The sequence below is a fragment of the Notolepis coatsorum genome (genome assembly GCF_963971535.1).
Source record: "Notolepis coatsorum genome assembly, chromosome: 6".
NCBI lineage: Eukaryota > Metazoa > Chordata > Actinopteri > Aulopiformes > Paralepididae > Notolepis > Notolepis coatsorum.
This window is the reverse complement of record NC_140170.1, coordinates 34,207,428-34,222,525: the sequence shown is the minus strand read 5'-3', so window position 1 is coordinate 34,222,525 and position 15,098 is coordinate 34,207,428. Positions and strand designations below refer to the sequence as shown.

Sequence of the window (15,098 nt, the reverse complement as noted above, 5' to 3'; positions counted from 1 at the left end):
TATTATGCCCCAGATTCCAACGTTAAAAGGAAAGAAACTCCCAGCGAGCCGGTGTGTGTTTTGCTCGTGGTGATGTTATGACCTCTTGTCAGGAAGGGGGGAGGGATCCCACTTTATTGCAGCAGCGTTTTAGTGGGAACATAAAAATGGCATGTTATGAACAACATCACGCGGCTGAACCAGCTCTGAAACACTCGTCTCGTGGAGTGATAGGTGGCATGTTTTGCCTCAGTATTGCAATAGTCTTTCTGGGCACTAGGGCTGTACCGAATGTCTTTTTTTTTAACATTCAAAGCTTCTATTGAAGTATTCGAACGAAGCTTTGAATGTCTGTCGTCATATTTTTTCGTTCTTTTTTTTAAATATCCTCAAACTAAATCCTCAATTTGAATAAAGTGATTAATCTGATTAAATTAGTCTTTTTTTTTTTTTTTTTTTTTTATTAACTTTCTTTAATGAATATAATTGATCAGTTTCGTCAACATAAATAATAAGGGCACAGTTGGTACGAAAGTGATGGTGATGTCTTGATGGAGCGAAAGTGATGGTGACGTCTTGATGGAGCGCCAAGCGGATGCAGATAGGCTACATCATTTATGATAAATGTTTTATTTAAATTTGTATGATGAGTCATACTATAATAGTATAATACTATAATATTAGTGTAGCCTAATCTTTATCTGCAACTGTGAAGAAAACCCCCATTGGTTTAAACTGAACTAATAGACAAAAAAAAAAAGATAATTATAAGAAATTTCAATGTTGATTTAGAATTTGAACGTCAACATTATGAACGAACCTTCGAACTATTCGGTACAGCCCTACTGGGCACACATCGGTTTGAATTTTAGACGGCCATTGGATCCTTGAGGCGAAGGACCGTATAAGTCTGTTTTTATGTTTTCAGATGAACCGTGTTTTTAAACCTAATTATCTAAAGATAATTCTAGGGGCGACAGTGGCTCAGGAGGTAGAGCAGTCGTCTGGCAATCCGGAGGTTTCCGGTTCGATTCCCGCTCCTCCTGGGCAGCGTGTCTATGTGTCCTTGAGCAAGACACTTAACCCCTAATTGCTCCCGATGAGCAGGTTGGCACCTTGCATGGTTGCCTCCGCCGTCGGTGTGTGAGTGGGTAATATGTAAGTAACAAATTGTAAAGCGCTTTGGATAAAAGCACTATATAAAAAAGCAGCCATTTACCATTTAAAGATGGTAAGATGGGAACGTTGCGTTAACTTGTGTACACGCTTAAAGACGGTAGAGGTTGAGTGATTTCTGGTGATGGACTACATTCTCACTTCAAGTGATTTGGATTTTCTTCTCTGCGAATACATGGGCTGTCCAAAACAACTTCAACATTCACTTACACGGTTCTTTCTCTCGAGGGTTCCATTTTCAACAAATAATCCAAATCCAACCGTAAATGTTGTTGGTTTGCAAATCATTCACTCAATCGTGCTTGAACTTCACTGCTCACTATTTTCCATAGGCCCTTCATAGGGACCAAAAGTAGATATTCTTTTGTGATTATAGGTGAAATATCTCCAAAACACAGTGTCGATAGGGATACAAATTTAAATATAGCGGATAAAAAATCAAATGCAAGCCTATTCCTGGAGATAAAAAGAGACAATAACTCGACAACAACAACAACCGAATGGCAATAATGATAGAGTTTGGAACCCAACTTGGGCGCAGAGTGATTTGCACTCTGTTGTGGAATATTTAAAATTAGCCATGACAGTGAACTGTAGAAATTGAGATCGAGTCAGTTGTATATAAAAACATAGAACATAGTTTAATATCTGTGCTTCCACAGAGATCAGTTTATAGAGAGACACACAAGTGTCTGACCAGAAAGTGACAAAGAGCTCTGGTCAGAACGTACATTAATACATAATTGAAATGACGTACATTAGACATCCAGATATGACAAGAAGGGTAAACTAAATATGCCCTAGTGGGACAAATTAATAACAAGCCTTGGCTATAGCCTTTGTTATGGCTCACACTAGTACTGAAGAAATAGCCATGGTCATATCTCCTCCTAACCTTGGTCGTTTGTTAAAGAGACATACACAGACTGTAGCCTAGTGTCTGGGCTGTAGTCATTCAGACTAGTTGATCATATTACACTAGTCAAGGTCTGTACAGAGATTTAACACAGATGGACATAGATAACATTTCCATTACAACTCCAAACAATCTACAAAGCCCTGTTTGGAAATATCATCAGTCATCTGGACTGGTGTGAGTTGCCAGTGCATTGTGCGGTCTGTTGCACAGTCCTGTAATCAATGCGAGGACCAATATTTGGCAAAATAGTATGTGGGGAACATTGGTCTGGCCATTTAACCCTGATCACGGAGATCTGATCAGAGAAAATTGTCCTTCCGTGTTCTAGTGAGACACCAAAATGCCGTTTTCAAACATCAGCGGACTCATTCGCCTGATCTTCAGACCGCGGTGCAAAGGCAGAGAACAACGGGCTCTACTAACCTTTTTGTTCCCTGAAATGTGCTGTACTCCCTGGGACTAAAAGTTCTGGGAGAGAACAGGCATCCCTCTGTTTTTAGGTTGAGAAGCCACTGTTCTATATCTATGGTTACACCCATCCGTGACAATAAAAAATGTCTGCTGTGGGGCGGCTAAGTGGCGCAGTGGGCAAGGCGCTCGCCACTAACGCAGGAGATGCTGGGTTCGAGCCCAGCTCTCAGCGTTGCTACGAGCTTGGCTGGTCGTTCATACTAACACAATTGGCAGTGTTAGGGGTGGGAAAGCTGGTGGGTGGGGATTGTACGTTGTGGACAGCGACTCCTACAGATCGGTTGGTGCGCCTGTACAGCAGAATCAGGAAGTGACGGGGGCAGCGTGAGCCTCCCACTCGTTACTCCTCGCCACTGAGAGATCACGCTGTTCAGGTGAAAAGATGCGACAGCTGCCTCCTCGTGTACCGGAGGGGACACGTGATGCAAGGCTTGGTCCTCACTGCCGCCGACCAGTGGGAGGCATGGTCTAGCAACGTTCGAGACAGGGGAGGGGAGAATTGAAGGGAGAATTGGGATGGGAGAAAAATAGAAAACTAAGGAGAAAAAGTGGATACAAAAAAATATATAATTCTGCTGTGGCCTGTTCTTCCAGACTGAGAGTAAAAGAATGCTCACACATCCACTCACAGATGTCATCATTGTAAAAAAGAAAGATGTTTAATAACAAGTTGAAGTCTGGCACATTGTTATCACACTCGCTGCTCCAGAGAAATTAATCTCACGCACCATCCTCTTACCACCTCGACCTCAGCCCCTCCCGCTGTTGCACCAGTCTCTCTAAAATTATAACTGTTGTGACAGATAAAAAATAAAAAATAAATACCTCCACCACCACACTACACCCTACACTACAGTCATGCTGGTTTAAACCTCCGCTCTCACACCACCACTGAGAGGAAGTGGTTGTTGAGTTGGTGCTTTTGAATGAGCTAGCGGAGTATGATATTATAGCATATGTGTTTTTGTCCATATCTCATGTACTGTTAGATCATTTCCTCAGACAAATGAACAAACAACAGATGGAAGACCTTTACAACATGCAATCCTTTCTCTTTTTTTGCAAAGTTATATTTAAGAATATTAAAGAACGGGTGGCTAGGTGGTGTAGTGGGCAAGGCGCTCGCCATCAACGCTGGAGACGCTGGGTTCGAATCCAGCTCTCGCCGTTGCTATCAGCTTGGCTGGTTGTTCATACTAACACAATTGGCAGTGTTAGGGGTGGGAAAGCTGATGGGTGGGTCCTGGGCGTTGTGGACAGCGACCCCTACAGTTCGGTCGGGGCGCCTGCACAGCGAGGAAAGGATCTAAGGGGGGTAGTGTGATCCTTCCACACGTTACACTCTCCCGGTGAGAATCTGCGCTGCCAGGCTATTTAAAAAATAAAAATAAAAATAAAGAATATTAAAGAACATCTGTATCCCCATTGCTTTTAACCTCTCTTCAAATTGTATGTCAGAGAGAACACCCTGCTACTAGCGACCTTCTAGTCACAAGCCTACTTATCTAACTCTCTCTCTCTCTCTTTCTCTCTCTCTCTCTCTCTCTCTCTCTCTCTCTCTCTCTCTCTCTCTCTCTCTCTAACCCTCTCTCTCTAACTCTCCCTCTTTCTCTCTCTTTCTCTCCCTCTCTCCCGCTCTACAGCCAGGTACCAGTCAATTCAAGCGATGCCAGAGATGGAGAGATGCCCGGTGCTGCCTCCCTGCCAACCAGGCTGGAGCGGTCCTCTCCGGGGCTAGTGGAGGGCGAGGAGGGCAGCGCCAGCCTGGCTGCCACCCCAGCCTCAGCCAGCGAGGGCAGCGCCAGCCTCGGGGAGCCGGAGGAGGACGGCAGCCACCATTCCCACTCGCCTGCCTCCAGCTCCTGCGGCGCCACCTACAGCAACCTGGGTAAGATCGATTCACCCTCGTTCTAGCCACAGCGCACGCTCCTCAGCTTTTACCTGTCCTCTTCAGTACTTAAATTGAGTTTTCAATCAAATGAAGGTTATATTTATTTTCCCTTCCTCTGTCTGCAACATTATCCACAAGATTAACCTTTTAAGCGTCCCTTCCCTCAGTAAGGCCAACCAGTGTTTTTTTTCCAGGCTTTGCTCGCATCTAGCTCACAGCGTATGACTTTTAATCAGAGGAGAGATTCCACGTTTTACAATGAGTCCCTGATGCGTGTATATTTTCCCTAACGGAGTTGCACTTCCGCGTTTGGTTTGCGCGATCTGATTGGCCACTGACGTTTTTTTCAGCGCCAATCGCGTTACTCCTAACAAACTGGTTAAGCTTGGCGACTCTTTCGAAGTCGCTCTCTTTCGAAGTTGGTTAAGGTTAGGGTTAAGGTTAGTGTTAGGGTTAGTTGGTTAAGGTTAGGGTTAGTTGGTTAAGGTTAGGGTTAAGGTTAGGGTTAGGGTTAGTTGGTTAAGGTTAGGGTTAGGGTAACAGCCTGCTGGCGCGATTGTTAGGAGTAACGCGATTGGCGCTGGAAAAAAACTTCAGTGACCAATCAGATTGCGCAAACCGAACGTGGAAGTGCAACTCCGTTAGGGAAAATATACACGCGTCCCTGATACATGTGCTTTACACCAGAGATCACCTGCCCTGCAGCGCCCCCTTGAGTGCTGCTGGGAAGAACGGCCCCAGTATCAAGTGACTGTGAGTCATGTTTAAACTGAACACTGGTTACCCTGCTAGAAAAACCAGCATGACCAACAAAGACCAGCATAATGCATGGTTATACCAGCAAAGACCATTATATGTTGTGTTCTGGTGCTGGTATGCTGCTGGTGACCATGCTGGCAGTAAATCTGGGCATTTTAAACACGCTTGAGCTATACTGTACGTACGGTAGGTGTTGACAGGCACACGGCACACTGCAGTCTTCCTACTTGTTAGTGCCTTCTTCAGGATGTCTTCACTCATTGGACAAACACGGGTCATGTGTGGCGTTTGATGGGTCAATGTTAGAGCAGCTTCCCGCGGCGGTCCCTCAGGTGACGACCTGTAATTTATTCTCTTCACAAACTGCTGGAGTACAAGAGACACTTTCCCTTCCTTCCACGGCTCGCGGCTCCTCTTCGTTTCCAGATAATATACAGTATAGCCCGGGCCGCTATAGAAAGATCTGAAATCTGCTTAAAGGTCCGGGTGATGGAGCTGTCTGTGGCCCGGCTGGCACTGGGATCAGATCCCACCAGAACCCAGAACCCCTCCTCCTCAGCTGTGTAACACCGGTGGTAGGCTACAGAATTGGGGGTTTGAAAATCTACTCGGCTGTAATGGATCCATCACTGTCACCTCTCTTTTCTCTTTTTCTTTCTTCATCTCACCCACCTCTTTCTCTCCGTCTTTTTCTCTCTCTCTCTCTGTTTCTCCCTGCCCCCTCTCTGTCTATCTGGTTGTCTGTATCATGTCTCTTTCTCTCTCTCACTCTCTGGCCAAGATCATTTTGATTATGATTCTCCCCAAAATCGAGCAGCCCTAGAAGCCGATGCGTAGTAGCCTAGACGGAGCCCTGTGTGTGTGTGTGTGTGTGTGTGTGTGTGTGTGTGTGTGTGTGTGTGTGTGTGTGTGTGTGTGTGTGTGTGTGTGTGTGTGTGTGTGTGTGTGTGTGTGTGTGTGTGTGTGTGTGTGTGTGTGTGTGTGTGTGTGTGTGTGTGTGTGTGTGTGTGTGTGTGTGTGTGTGTGTGTGTGTGTGTGTGTGTGTGTGTGTGTGTGTGTGTGTGTGTGTGTGTGTGTGTGTGTGTGTGTGTGTGTGTGTGTGTGTGTGTGTGTGTGTGTGTGTGTGTGTGTGTGTGTGTGTGTGTGTGTGTGTGTGTGAGCGTAATACAGAGAGAGTGAGTTAGAAGAGTGCAAAGTGTGAACGCAAATTAACTATGTGTGCGCGCGTGGGTGTGCATGTGTTGTGTTCTCTGCATCCACATTAACAAAAATTATAATAATAAATAATAAAATAAAGTGATTGCATCAGAGAGTGTGTATATATGCGTCTGTGTCTCTAATTAGACTTTGGCATTGATATGTGATAAATGTGAATGCTAGGTGTGTGTGTGTGTGTGTGTGTGTGTGTGTGTGTGTGTGTGTGTGTGTGTGTGTGTGTGTGTGTGTGTGTGTGTGTGTGTGTGTGTGTGTGTGTGTGTGTGTGTGTGTGTGTGTGTGTGTGTGTGTGTGTGTGTGTGTGTGTGTGTGTGTGTGTGTGTGTCTGTCTCTCTCTCTAATTACACTTTGGCAGTGGTATTATGATAAATTGGAATTCTAGCTGTGTGCGTGCACACGTGTGTGTTTGGTGTGTGCCCTGAAGCCTCTGGTTACGTGTGTGTTTGGTGTGTGTGTGTGTGTGTGTGTGTGTGTGTGTTTGGTGTGCGCCCTGAAGCCTCTGGTGTGACTGACTGATTAGAAGTCTGCAAACTACTTCCGCCATGTTCCACACAGATAATGAAGGGATGCGTGTGCGTTTGAGGAGGGAGCGCGGTGTGTATATATTTGTGTATGCACCTTAGTTATATTTTTTTCCGACTTGTGTCTGCTGACTGCATATGCGTCCATGTACATGTCCATGGCCTGTATATTGTGTATGTATTTGTGTAAGTTGTTCCTATAACACGCTATACGTGGTCTAATTGCAGCCTATGACTGTGTGGCCAGGTACAGCTCCAACTCCATAGTGAAGTTTGCGGACGACACGGTGGTGGTAGGGCTGATCTCTGACAATGACGAGAAGGCCTATCGGGAGGAGGTTGATGAACTGGCACGCTGGTGCCGGGATAACAGCCTAGGCCTGAACATTCGTAAAACCAAAGAGCTGATCGTGGATTTTAGGAGAATACAGCAGGGGACCACACACGCCACTGTGGATAAACGGGGCTATCGTAGACAGGGTGAGCAGTTTCAAGTACCTGGGAGTCCACATCACAGAGGACCTGACATGGTCAACACACCACCATTCTGTGGTGATAGAGGCGAAACAGCGCCTCTACCACCTGAGACAGCTAAGGAAGTTCAGAGTATCGGGGAAGATACTCCACTCCTTCTATTCCAGGGCTGTGGAGAGCATTCTGACTGGAAACATCACTGCCTGGTTTGGAAACAGCATGGCACAGGACAGGAAGGCACTCCAGAGAGTGGTGCGCTCAGCAGAGCGTACTACGGGTATTGCACTACCACCCCTGCAGGACTTATATAACAAGAGGTGCAAATCCAGAGCCTGCTGAATAATGAAAGACCCTCACCACCCCAACAACAGCCTGTTCAAGTTGATGCGGTCAGGCAAGCGCCTACGGTCACACGCTGCGAGAACAGAGAGACTCCGGCTCAGCTTCTTCCCCCAGGCCATCAGAACACTGACCACTGAACTCTCCACTCACAAGTACACTCAGACACACACACACACACACACACACACACACACACACACACACACACACACACACACACACACTCATGCGGCAACCGCTAAAACAATCACAAAAAAATAGAAAGTCACTTTAAAGGAAGGAGGTACTGTATAGTATAGTTTAGATACAATTAGAAAATTGTAAATTGTATATTGTATAGTAGTGTATATAGGAACCAGTTTCTCAGGAACTTAGCATGTCTTTTTTTACCATGCATATCTTGTGTCTTACCTATTTTATTTTTTCTATGCCTATTTTTCTATGCCTATTTTATTATTGTATTTTGCACAATCAATGCGGGCATGACCACCCGCATTTCACTGTATTCCCTGGTATGTATGTGACAAATAAACCTCTTGATTCTTGATTCTTGAGCCTGGCTAGTTGAAAATCCTCTGCTGTGCATTGCAGGTCATGCTTTTGATTGAGTTCATAATTATTCTTCACATGATGCACAATATTCCATCGCAGACTTGATCTCAAATAACATGTGATAATGATCGACTGGCGGGTGATTATAATTAAATGACAACTGTGGCCAATGGGCTGTGGCTTTGCACAACATGCTATGAATACTAACGTGTGCTGGCCTGTGCCGTGTAGACCAGCACAGTGGAGTAGATTCCATGCTAGAGAAACAGATGGGGTAGAGAACTAGACGGAGCTCTAGACTCTGCCTGCCCAGTCTGTCTGAAGTTCAGATGAACACAATTGATTGATTCTCACTTCTCCACAACCATCTCTCTATCTCTCTCAGAAATTCACAATTGATTCTCTCTCTCTCATCTCTCTCTTCTCTCTCTTTCCTTTCCTCTCCTCGTTACCTGGAAACTTTTACTGAAGAGACGTTAGTATAGCAGAGGTAGACTCGTTTTTCTCTCTCTCTCTCTCTCTCTCTCTCTTTCCTCTCCTGTTCTCGCTCTATATGTCTCCCTCTCCTGTCCTCTTTCTCATGTTCCCAGTTCTCAGACATGTTCTCTTTCTCTCTACCTCTCCTGTCATTATATACTATTTTGTCGTTGGTGTCCTCCATCTCTCACTCACCTATTTCTCAGGGCCTCTCTCTTGCCCTCTTCCTCTCTCTACTACTTCCTTCTTTCATTTGTCAAATATTGTAGGCGCATTTGCTCTGTGTGTGAGAGGGTGAGAGAGAGAGAGAGCTTGTGAGCCTGGTGGAGATTTGCACTTTACGGAGCACTCCTTTCTAGGTTATTTTTGGACTGTGGAAATAGAAAGAGGGGTGGGGGGGGTGTTTGCTTGGTAATGTTTGGAGGAGCGGAAAATGCAATTATCTTTTAATCCAGAGGAGATTATGGGAGGGATTGGGAGGACATTGTGTTAGTCAGTTCTGACCTGTTAATAGTTAGCTTGGTCATCTGATTCTTTGTCACTCCATTACAAAGGTTCATTATGAATTTAGGACATTTATGGATACAGAAATCATGCCCCCACACCTCCAACTCTCTGACACACACACACACACACACACTTTGAAAATCTTTGTGTTCACATTTGAGATACAAATCCTTGAACACAAAAAAGAATAGATGCACAAATTAATCCTGGAATATCAAAATTATATATGTAGTGGTTATGTATCTAGTTCGAGTCTATGGATACAGGAAGCAGCGTCTCCTCCAAATATGGTAACTGCCAATTATCACACATATAGAGCAGAATTTTGCAGATGCCTTAGCTTTTGGCTTGGACATTCCTGTCATCTTCAGCCCCCTCATAACTAGTCTATGGGCATTACCTAGGCTTCTAAATATAAACACCAGCCATTTACATTTGTACCCAAGCTGTGTAATAGCATCCTTGAGCGGTTGGTACTTAAAAATCTTGGTAAAGAATGCCTCTTTCCAGACTGTAATCAAAAGTACATCCTACTTCTAAAATGGTGACCTCCCTACTTTCCTCATCAACAACAACCACATCACACACACACACACACACACACACACACACACACTCCTGATGAAATACTGTACATCACACACACACTCCTGATGAAATACTGTATATTCAGCAGAGCAGTGCTCAGAGGAAGTCCTTCCTGAGTTGGTTTCAGTATTCTGCCACCTTGTGGTAGAAGGATAGTATACGCTAGGGCTGCACCATTCTTGCTAAAATGTGAATCGCGATTTTTCTCTCTTAAGAATTGAGATCACGATTCTCTCACATGATTCTTATTTTTTCAATAAAAATGTATTGCACTTAAACAGACAACATAACATATATGAAAGTGCTTGACTTATTTAACTTAAAAGTATCTTGTAACATACAAAATCGTCATCATTTAAAAAAGTTAAGTAAAAAAAGAAAATAATAACTATAAAAAAATATCGTCATAACCTCTTAACACATCCAGTGCCGTTCAGCAGAGGGCGCTGTGGGCCGTGAGTGCCAGCGCTGTAATGCAATGGGGGTAGATGCCGGTGTTTGTAGTGCTAAAACTATATTAAATATTATAGCTATGGATCTAATAACAACGTTGATTGTCAGTGAGTTTCTTCCGGTCAACATGCAACAAACAGATAATTTTTTCATCCATACATTTCAGTTTTATACCGTGGTGAATATGAGTATAGTTTTAGAGTGATCCTGTGTAATCCCAGGGAACTCCCGTCAAACAGCGCTTTACTGCATTTCATTATAAATCGTGCCATTTCTCGCCTGATTATTGAATCAATCTGAAATCAACGCTAGATTATCGGTATTATGTTTCATCATGCATGCACGAAAGGGGGGGGGGGGGAAGCCGGCCCTCCGTGCTTTGATCGCAGCCAACGGGACACAGCCCACACACACACCACAGACACATGCTGCGATCGCGGGGAAAGAAATATCGGATCAACGCAAGATTGATAATATATAGTCCTTACCTTGTCTATGATGTACTGCAAAAAGAATAATCCAATTATCTGATCGCCATTCCAAACAGGAAAACAAACCACACCATTTCAAATGGAGTGCAATAGCGGCCCTAAGATTTGATGTAGCCAACATGTGAGCGAGACTTTACTTGGGCAAATTAGCCTCGGACACATGTTATTAGGATTCAAATGAGGCCGCGTGGCATTCCTATTAGCACCACGCCGGAGACTCGTGTGGCGTTAAAGGACGGCTTTGTCAAAGCCCATCGTTAACCACGGCCATGTCCGTTCCATCTTCAGGGAAATCGCACCTAATTTGGCAGAACGTGACTCGGAAAGCGATCGTCTTGCAGTGGCCGTGCAATCTTTCATGAAATTGGAGCGTGCCCCCAGAGACCCCCCTCCCCCCCAGTGCACACACTTCTTCCGAACATCTGTCTACCCGGTTAAATAAGCTGCCAGTTTTGTTCCAATAGCACACATGACTCTTTTTGTCCTTTTCAACCCTGTCGCTTTTACCCTTTTATTACATTCAAATGTATTGTCAACATACAGCACAAGTACAGTACAACGGAAATAAGTTGGCATCTAACCAGAGTGCAAATGTAACAGTGAAGTGAGAGTATATATATAAATGAGTACTACTGAGTGATAATTACTACTGAGTAGTAAGTCAGACTGGCCAGCGGTATAACTGGTAAGAGTAGGTGAGGCATATATATAGATATAGTATATACAGATATGTACAAATAATTATATGCACTTATATATAGACAGATGTGGACAAATATATATATATATAAACAGTATATACACACACACACACACCAGGGCAGTTCCAAAGTGCCTCTTAAAGCTGGCTCGTGGAACAGACAGATTGGAGCAAGCAGCTGGATGTTTGGAAGGACCTCTATCCAGCTGTTGTGTTCTCTGGCCTGAGTTCTCCCCTCGGGGGGCCTTCAGCCACCAAGCACATGTGCAGCAGTGTCCAGCCTCGTGTTGTGCTCACTGGCTTCCTCCTCGTGGTCAGAGAGGAGGCATGAGGCCGGCGGAGGCATGGATGAGCTGTGTGTGTGTGTGTGTGTGTGTGTGTGTGTGTGTGTGTGTGTGTGTGTGTGTGTGTGTGTGTGTGTGTGTGTGTGTGTGTGTGTGTGTGTGTGTGTGTGTGTGTGTGTGTGTGTGTGTGTGTGTGTGTGTGTGTGTGTGTGTGTGTGTGTGTGTGTGCGTGTGCGTGTAGTGGGGGGGGGCTCTTATTGTTAGGAACGACTGAAGGTGTCATGGAAGGTGTTTGCTTTAATCTCTCTCACCCATCTTTTCTTCACCCCTCCTCCCATTCCTTCCTCTCTTTCATCTCCCCTTCCTATCTACCCAACCCCCAATCCGTCACCTCCCCAGATGTCCAGTACATTGACCCCCACCCTCTCCCGTTTGTAATTCAGTGGGGGTCCTCTCATTCCTGGTGTCCCAAGCTAGTCACCTCGTTGAGAGTCATCCAGCCAACTCTTAACTATTTTTGTATTGATACTTTGACTGAGTTAATCAATTGTATTGTCTCTGTTCAGTTGTATTGTCTCTTCTGACTAAGTTCAGCTACTTTCCACCACAGTAGCTGGTGTTTCTTTCTACACACTTAAATGGGAATGGACGTCCATTTTAAGAATTCACATAATGTTATTCCTGTGTCCCAATACGCGTCAGTCCATATTTGTGAACATGGACCACCAAAGATAAGAGTACCCTTGAATTTTTGTGAATTCCTTCCCCTGGATGTAAAGTCTGGAGCTGCTCCGTAGACAATGAATGGGACACTTTGTGGACTTTGTGGAGCCATAAAACTAGTATTGTCTGAACTCTCAACCAAATGAGGCTTCAGTTCAGATGTTGTTCAAACCTGTTATCATTAGCAAATACTAGAACATGGAGCTCATTTGGGTGTGAGAACTCAACTCACCATTTTATGCAATACAAAGGCACATCCATCGTCTATGGCAGGGGTTCTCAAACTTTTTTATACCACGACCCCATTTTATTTAGGATTCTTTTTGGCGACCCCACACTTAATGTATTGCGTAATTTCCATGTGGAATTAAGGAATATCAAAATAAAAGCACACGTTGATGAACTTGATCATGCATATTTCTTAGAACATTTAATTACAGCACTATGTTATCAATACACATTTATAAAACGAGGCATATTTAGCCAAAAATATGTTGCCAGAACATTTAATTTATTTTACTTGCCAATGCGCGACCCCACTGTCACCTACCCTACCCATGATGACCCCACTTTGGTTCGCGACCCGTAGTTTGAGAACCGCTGGTCTATGGCATTCCTCTTAACTGCCATGGATCCTGTTGTTGTTTTGTGTGAGTGAGAGTCAGTGAGATGGTGAGATCATTTGTAGATGGGATTTTATTTCTGTCCATGGTTGTATATCTTTTTTTATAGATCATGAATGATTATATTTTTGGGAATCCTTGATGAGTTCATCTCCCTCCCAGATGTGTATGTGTATAGTTCAATTGTTAAAACACACTTTTGGTGTTTCTCGTGGACAGATTGAAACGTGATCTTCTCCCTCTGCCTGCAGGTCAGTCCAGAGCCAACATGATTCCACTGAAACAGCCGCGGAACATCAAAGCCTCCGACGACACCCTGGCTTCGGTCGACCTGGACGGCCTCGCCGAGCAGCCGCTCTCCAAGGCCACGCCGCCGCCCTTGCCCAAGAAAGCCACCCCCCGCTCCGGAACCGAGCCCGGCGGCCTGGGGGCCAACAAGGACCCCCATCACCTAAGACCCCGGGCCGAAGCCAAACCAGGCGGCACCAACCTGAGCGTGGCCAACCCCCTCTACGACCTGGACTCCACCTGGGAGACGGCGAGCCAGAGCTCCTCGCTCGGCTCCGAGCCCCACCGAGCCCACGACCAGGAGAGCGGCGACTCCCTGGAGAGGCCGGCCGCCGGCGCGGAGGGCTGCAGGGGCCGTCCGGCCAACAGCCTGTCCTGCCTGGTGACGCCGCCGACAAGCGCACCTGGCGCCAGGGACCACAGGGGCTGCCGTAGCACAGAGTCTCTGGCCGGAAGGAGCCGACCGACGGGGAGAGGTGCGCCCGCAGGAGAAGGAGGAGGAGGAGGAGGTGGAGGTGGAGGTGGAGGTTCCAAACCCCAGCGGGCGGCTCTGTACAGGGGCATGGACAGCTGGGAGGAGGTGGTGGGCAGGATCCGGGGGCTCCACACGGACACACTGCGGAAGCTGTCGACCAAATGTGAAGACCGCTTCATGGCCGGCCAGAAGGACCACCTGCGCTTCGGCACAGACAGCTGGTCCCACTTCCGGCTGACCACGGGGAAGCCGTGCTGCGAGGCGGGGGACGCCGTGTACTACACCGCCTCCTACGCCAAGGACCCCCTGGTCAACTACGCCATCAAGGTGAGGCTTCGTAGTCACAGGGGGGGAGACACTCAAGTCTAGATTAAAACTACTACTAGCCCTTTCAGGTGTACAATCTCACATAAGATTTCACCTGAAATGGTTAATTAATTAATTTACAAAGTAGTTATTTACAGGGTGTCCGCGGATCCTTAAAAAGTCTTAAAAGGTCTTAAATTTGTTTATCAATAATTAAGGCCTTAGTTTGTCTTAAAATGTCTTAAATCCATTTTCAGAGGTCTTAAAAATGCCATAGAAAGGAAAGATAAAATGCCATGTCATCTTATGTTTTATTATGAAATCTGGGGGAAAACGGTTAACGGGAGATAAAGTTTGACTTTTCATTGACCGTGTTGTAGAATCACGCAGACCGGAATGGGGCGGAACCAACAAGGAGTTGTGTTGGGCCGGGGAACCATTTCAGCAACGGCTCTAGCTAACGTTAGCAATGCGAAGCGATAACGCTAATGTTACATTTAGTTTAGTTTAGTTTAGTTTAGCATTTGCACTCGTTAATATGGGAAAGTGCCAATTTAACGAGAACTGGCTCGACAATCCACTGTTTGCGCGATGGTTGGTCCCAGTCAAAGACCATTACGAGCCCCGCTGCAACAAAAAAAAAAGCAGTCGCGTCGCACATGCTGAGCGCTAAGCATGTTACCTCTGCAAAAACCGCCTGCAAACTACTATTTCGCATTTATTTTCGGCCCCGCCTGCCTCCACACCAGCTGCGCCATCAGGTAGGACTATAACATTTGCACCAACAGAAGTCCGGATAACATTCGGCTCCACGCCAAAGCTTGAAGCTGAGGTCTTAACTTGAAAATAATCTATTCACGGATGTAAACAAGGACACGTTTGTG

General features: G+C 45.6%; 1 protein-coding gene across 2 annotated transcripts in view; it reads left to right on the top strand.

Annotated features, from left to right (window-relative positions):
* The window catches only part of peak1 (pseudopodium-enriched atypical kinase 1), a 327,914-nt gene that overhangs the window by 300,697 nt on the left and 12,119 nt on the right, over positions 1-15,098 (top strand). For both annotated transcript variants that reach the window (XM_084316260.1, XM_084316259.1), the window contains exons 6-7: positions 4,189-4,433; positions 13,397-14,235. In XM_084316260.1, coding sequence (XP_084172386.1) covers positions 4,189-4,433; positions 13,397-14,235 — 1,084 coding nt within the window. The remainder of the gene's footprint in view (positions 1-4,188; positions 4,434-13,396; positions 14,236-15,098) is intronic.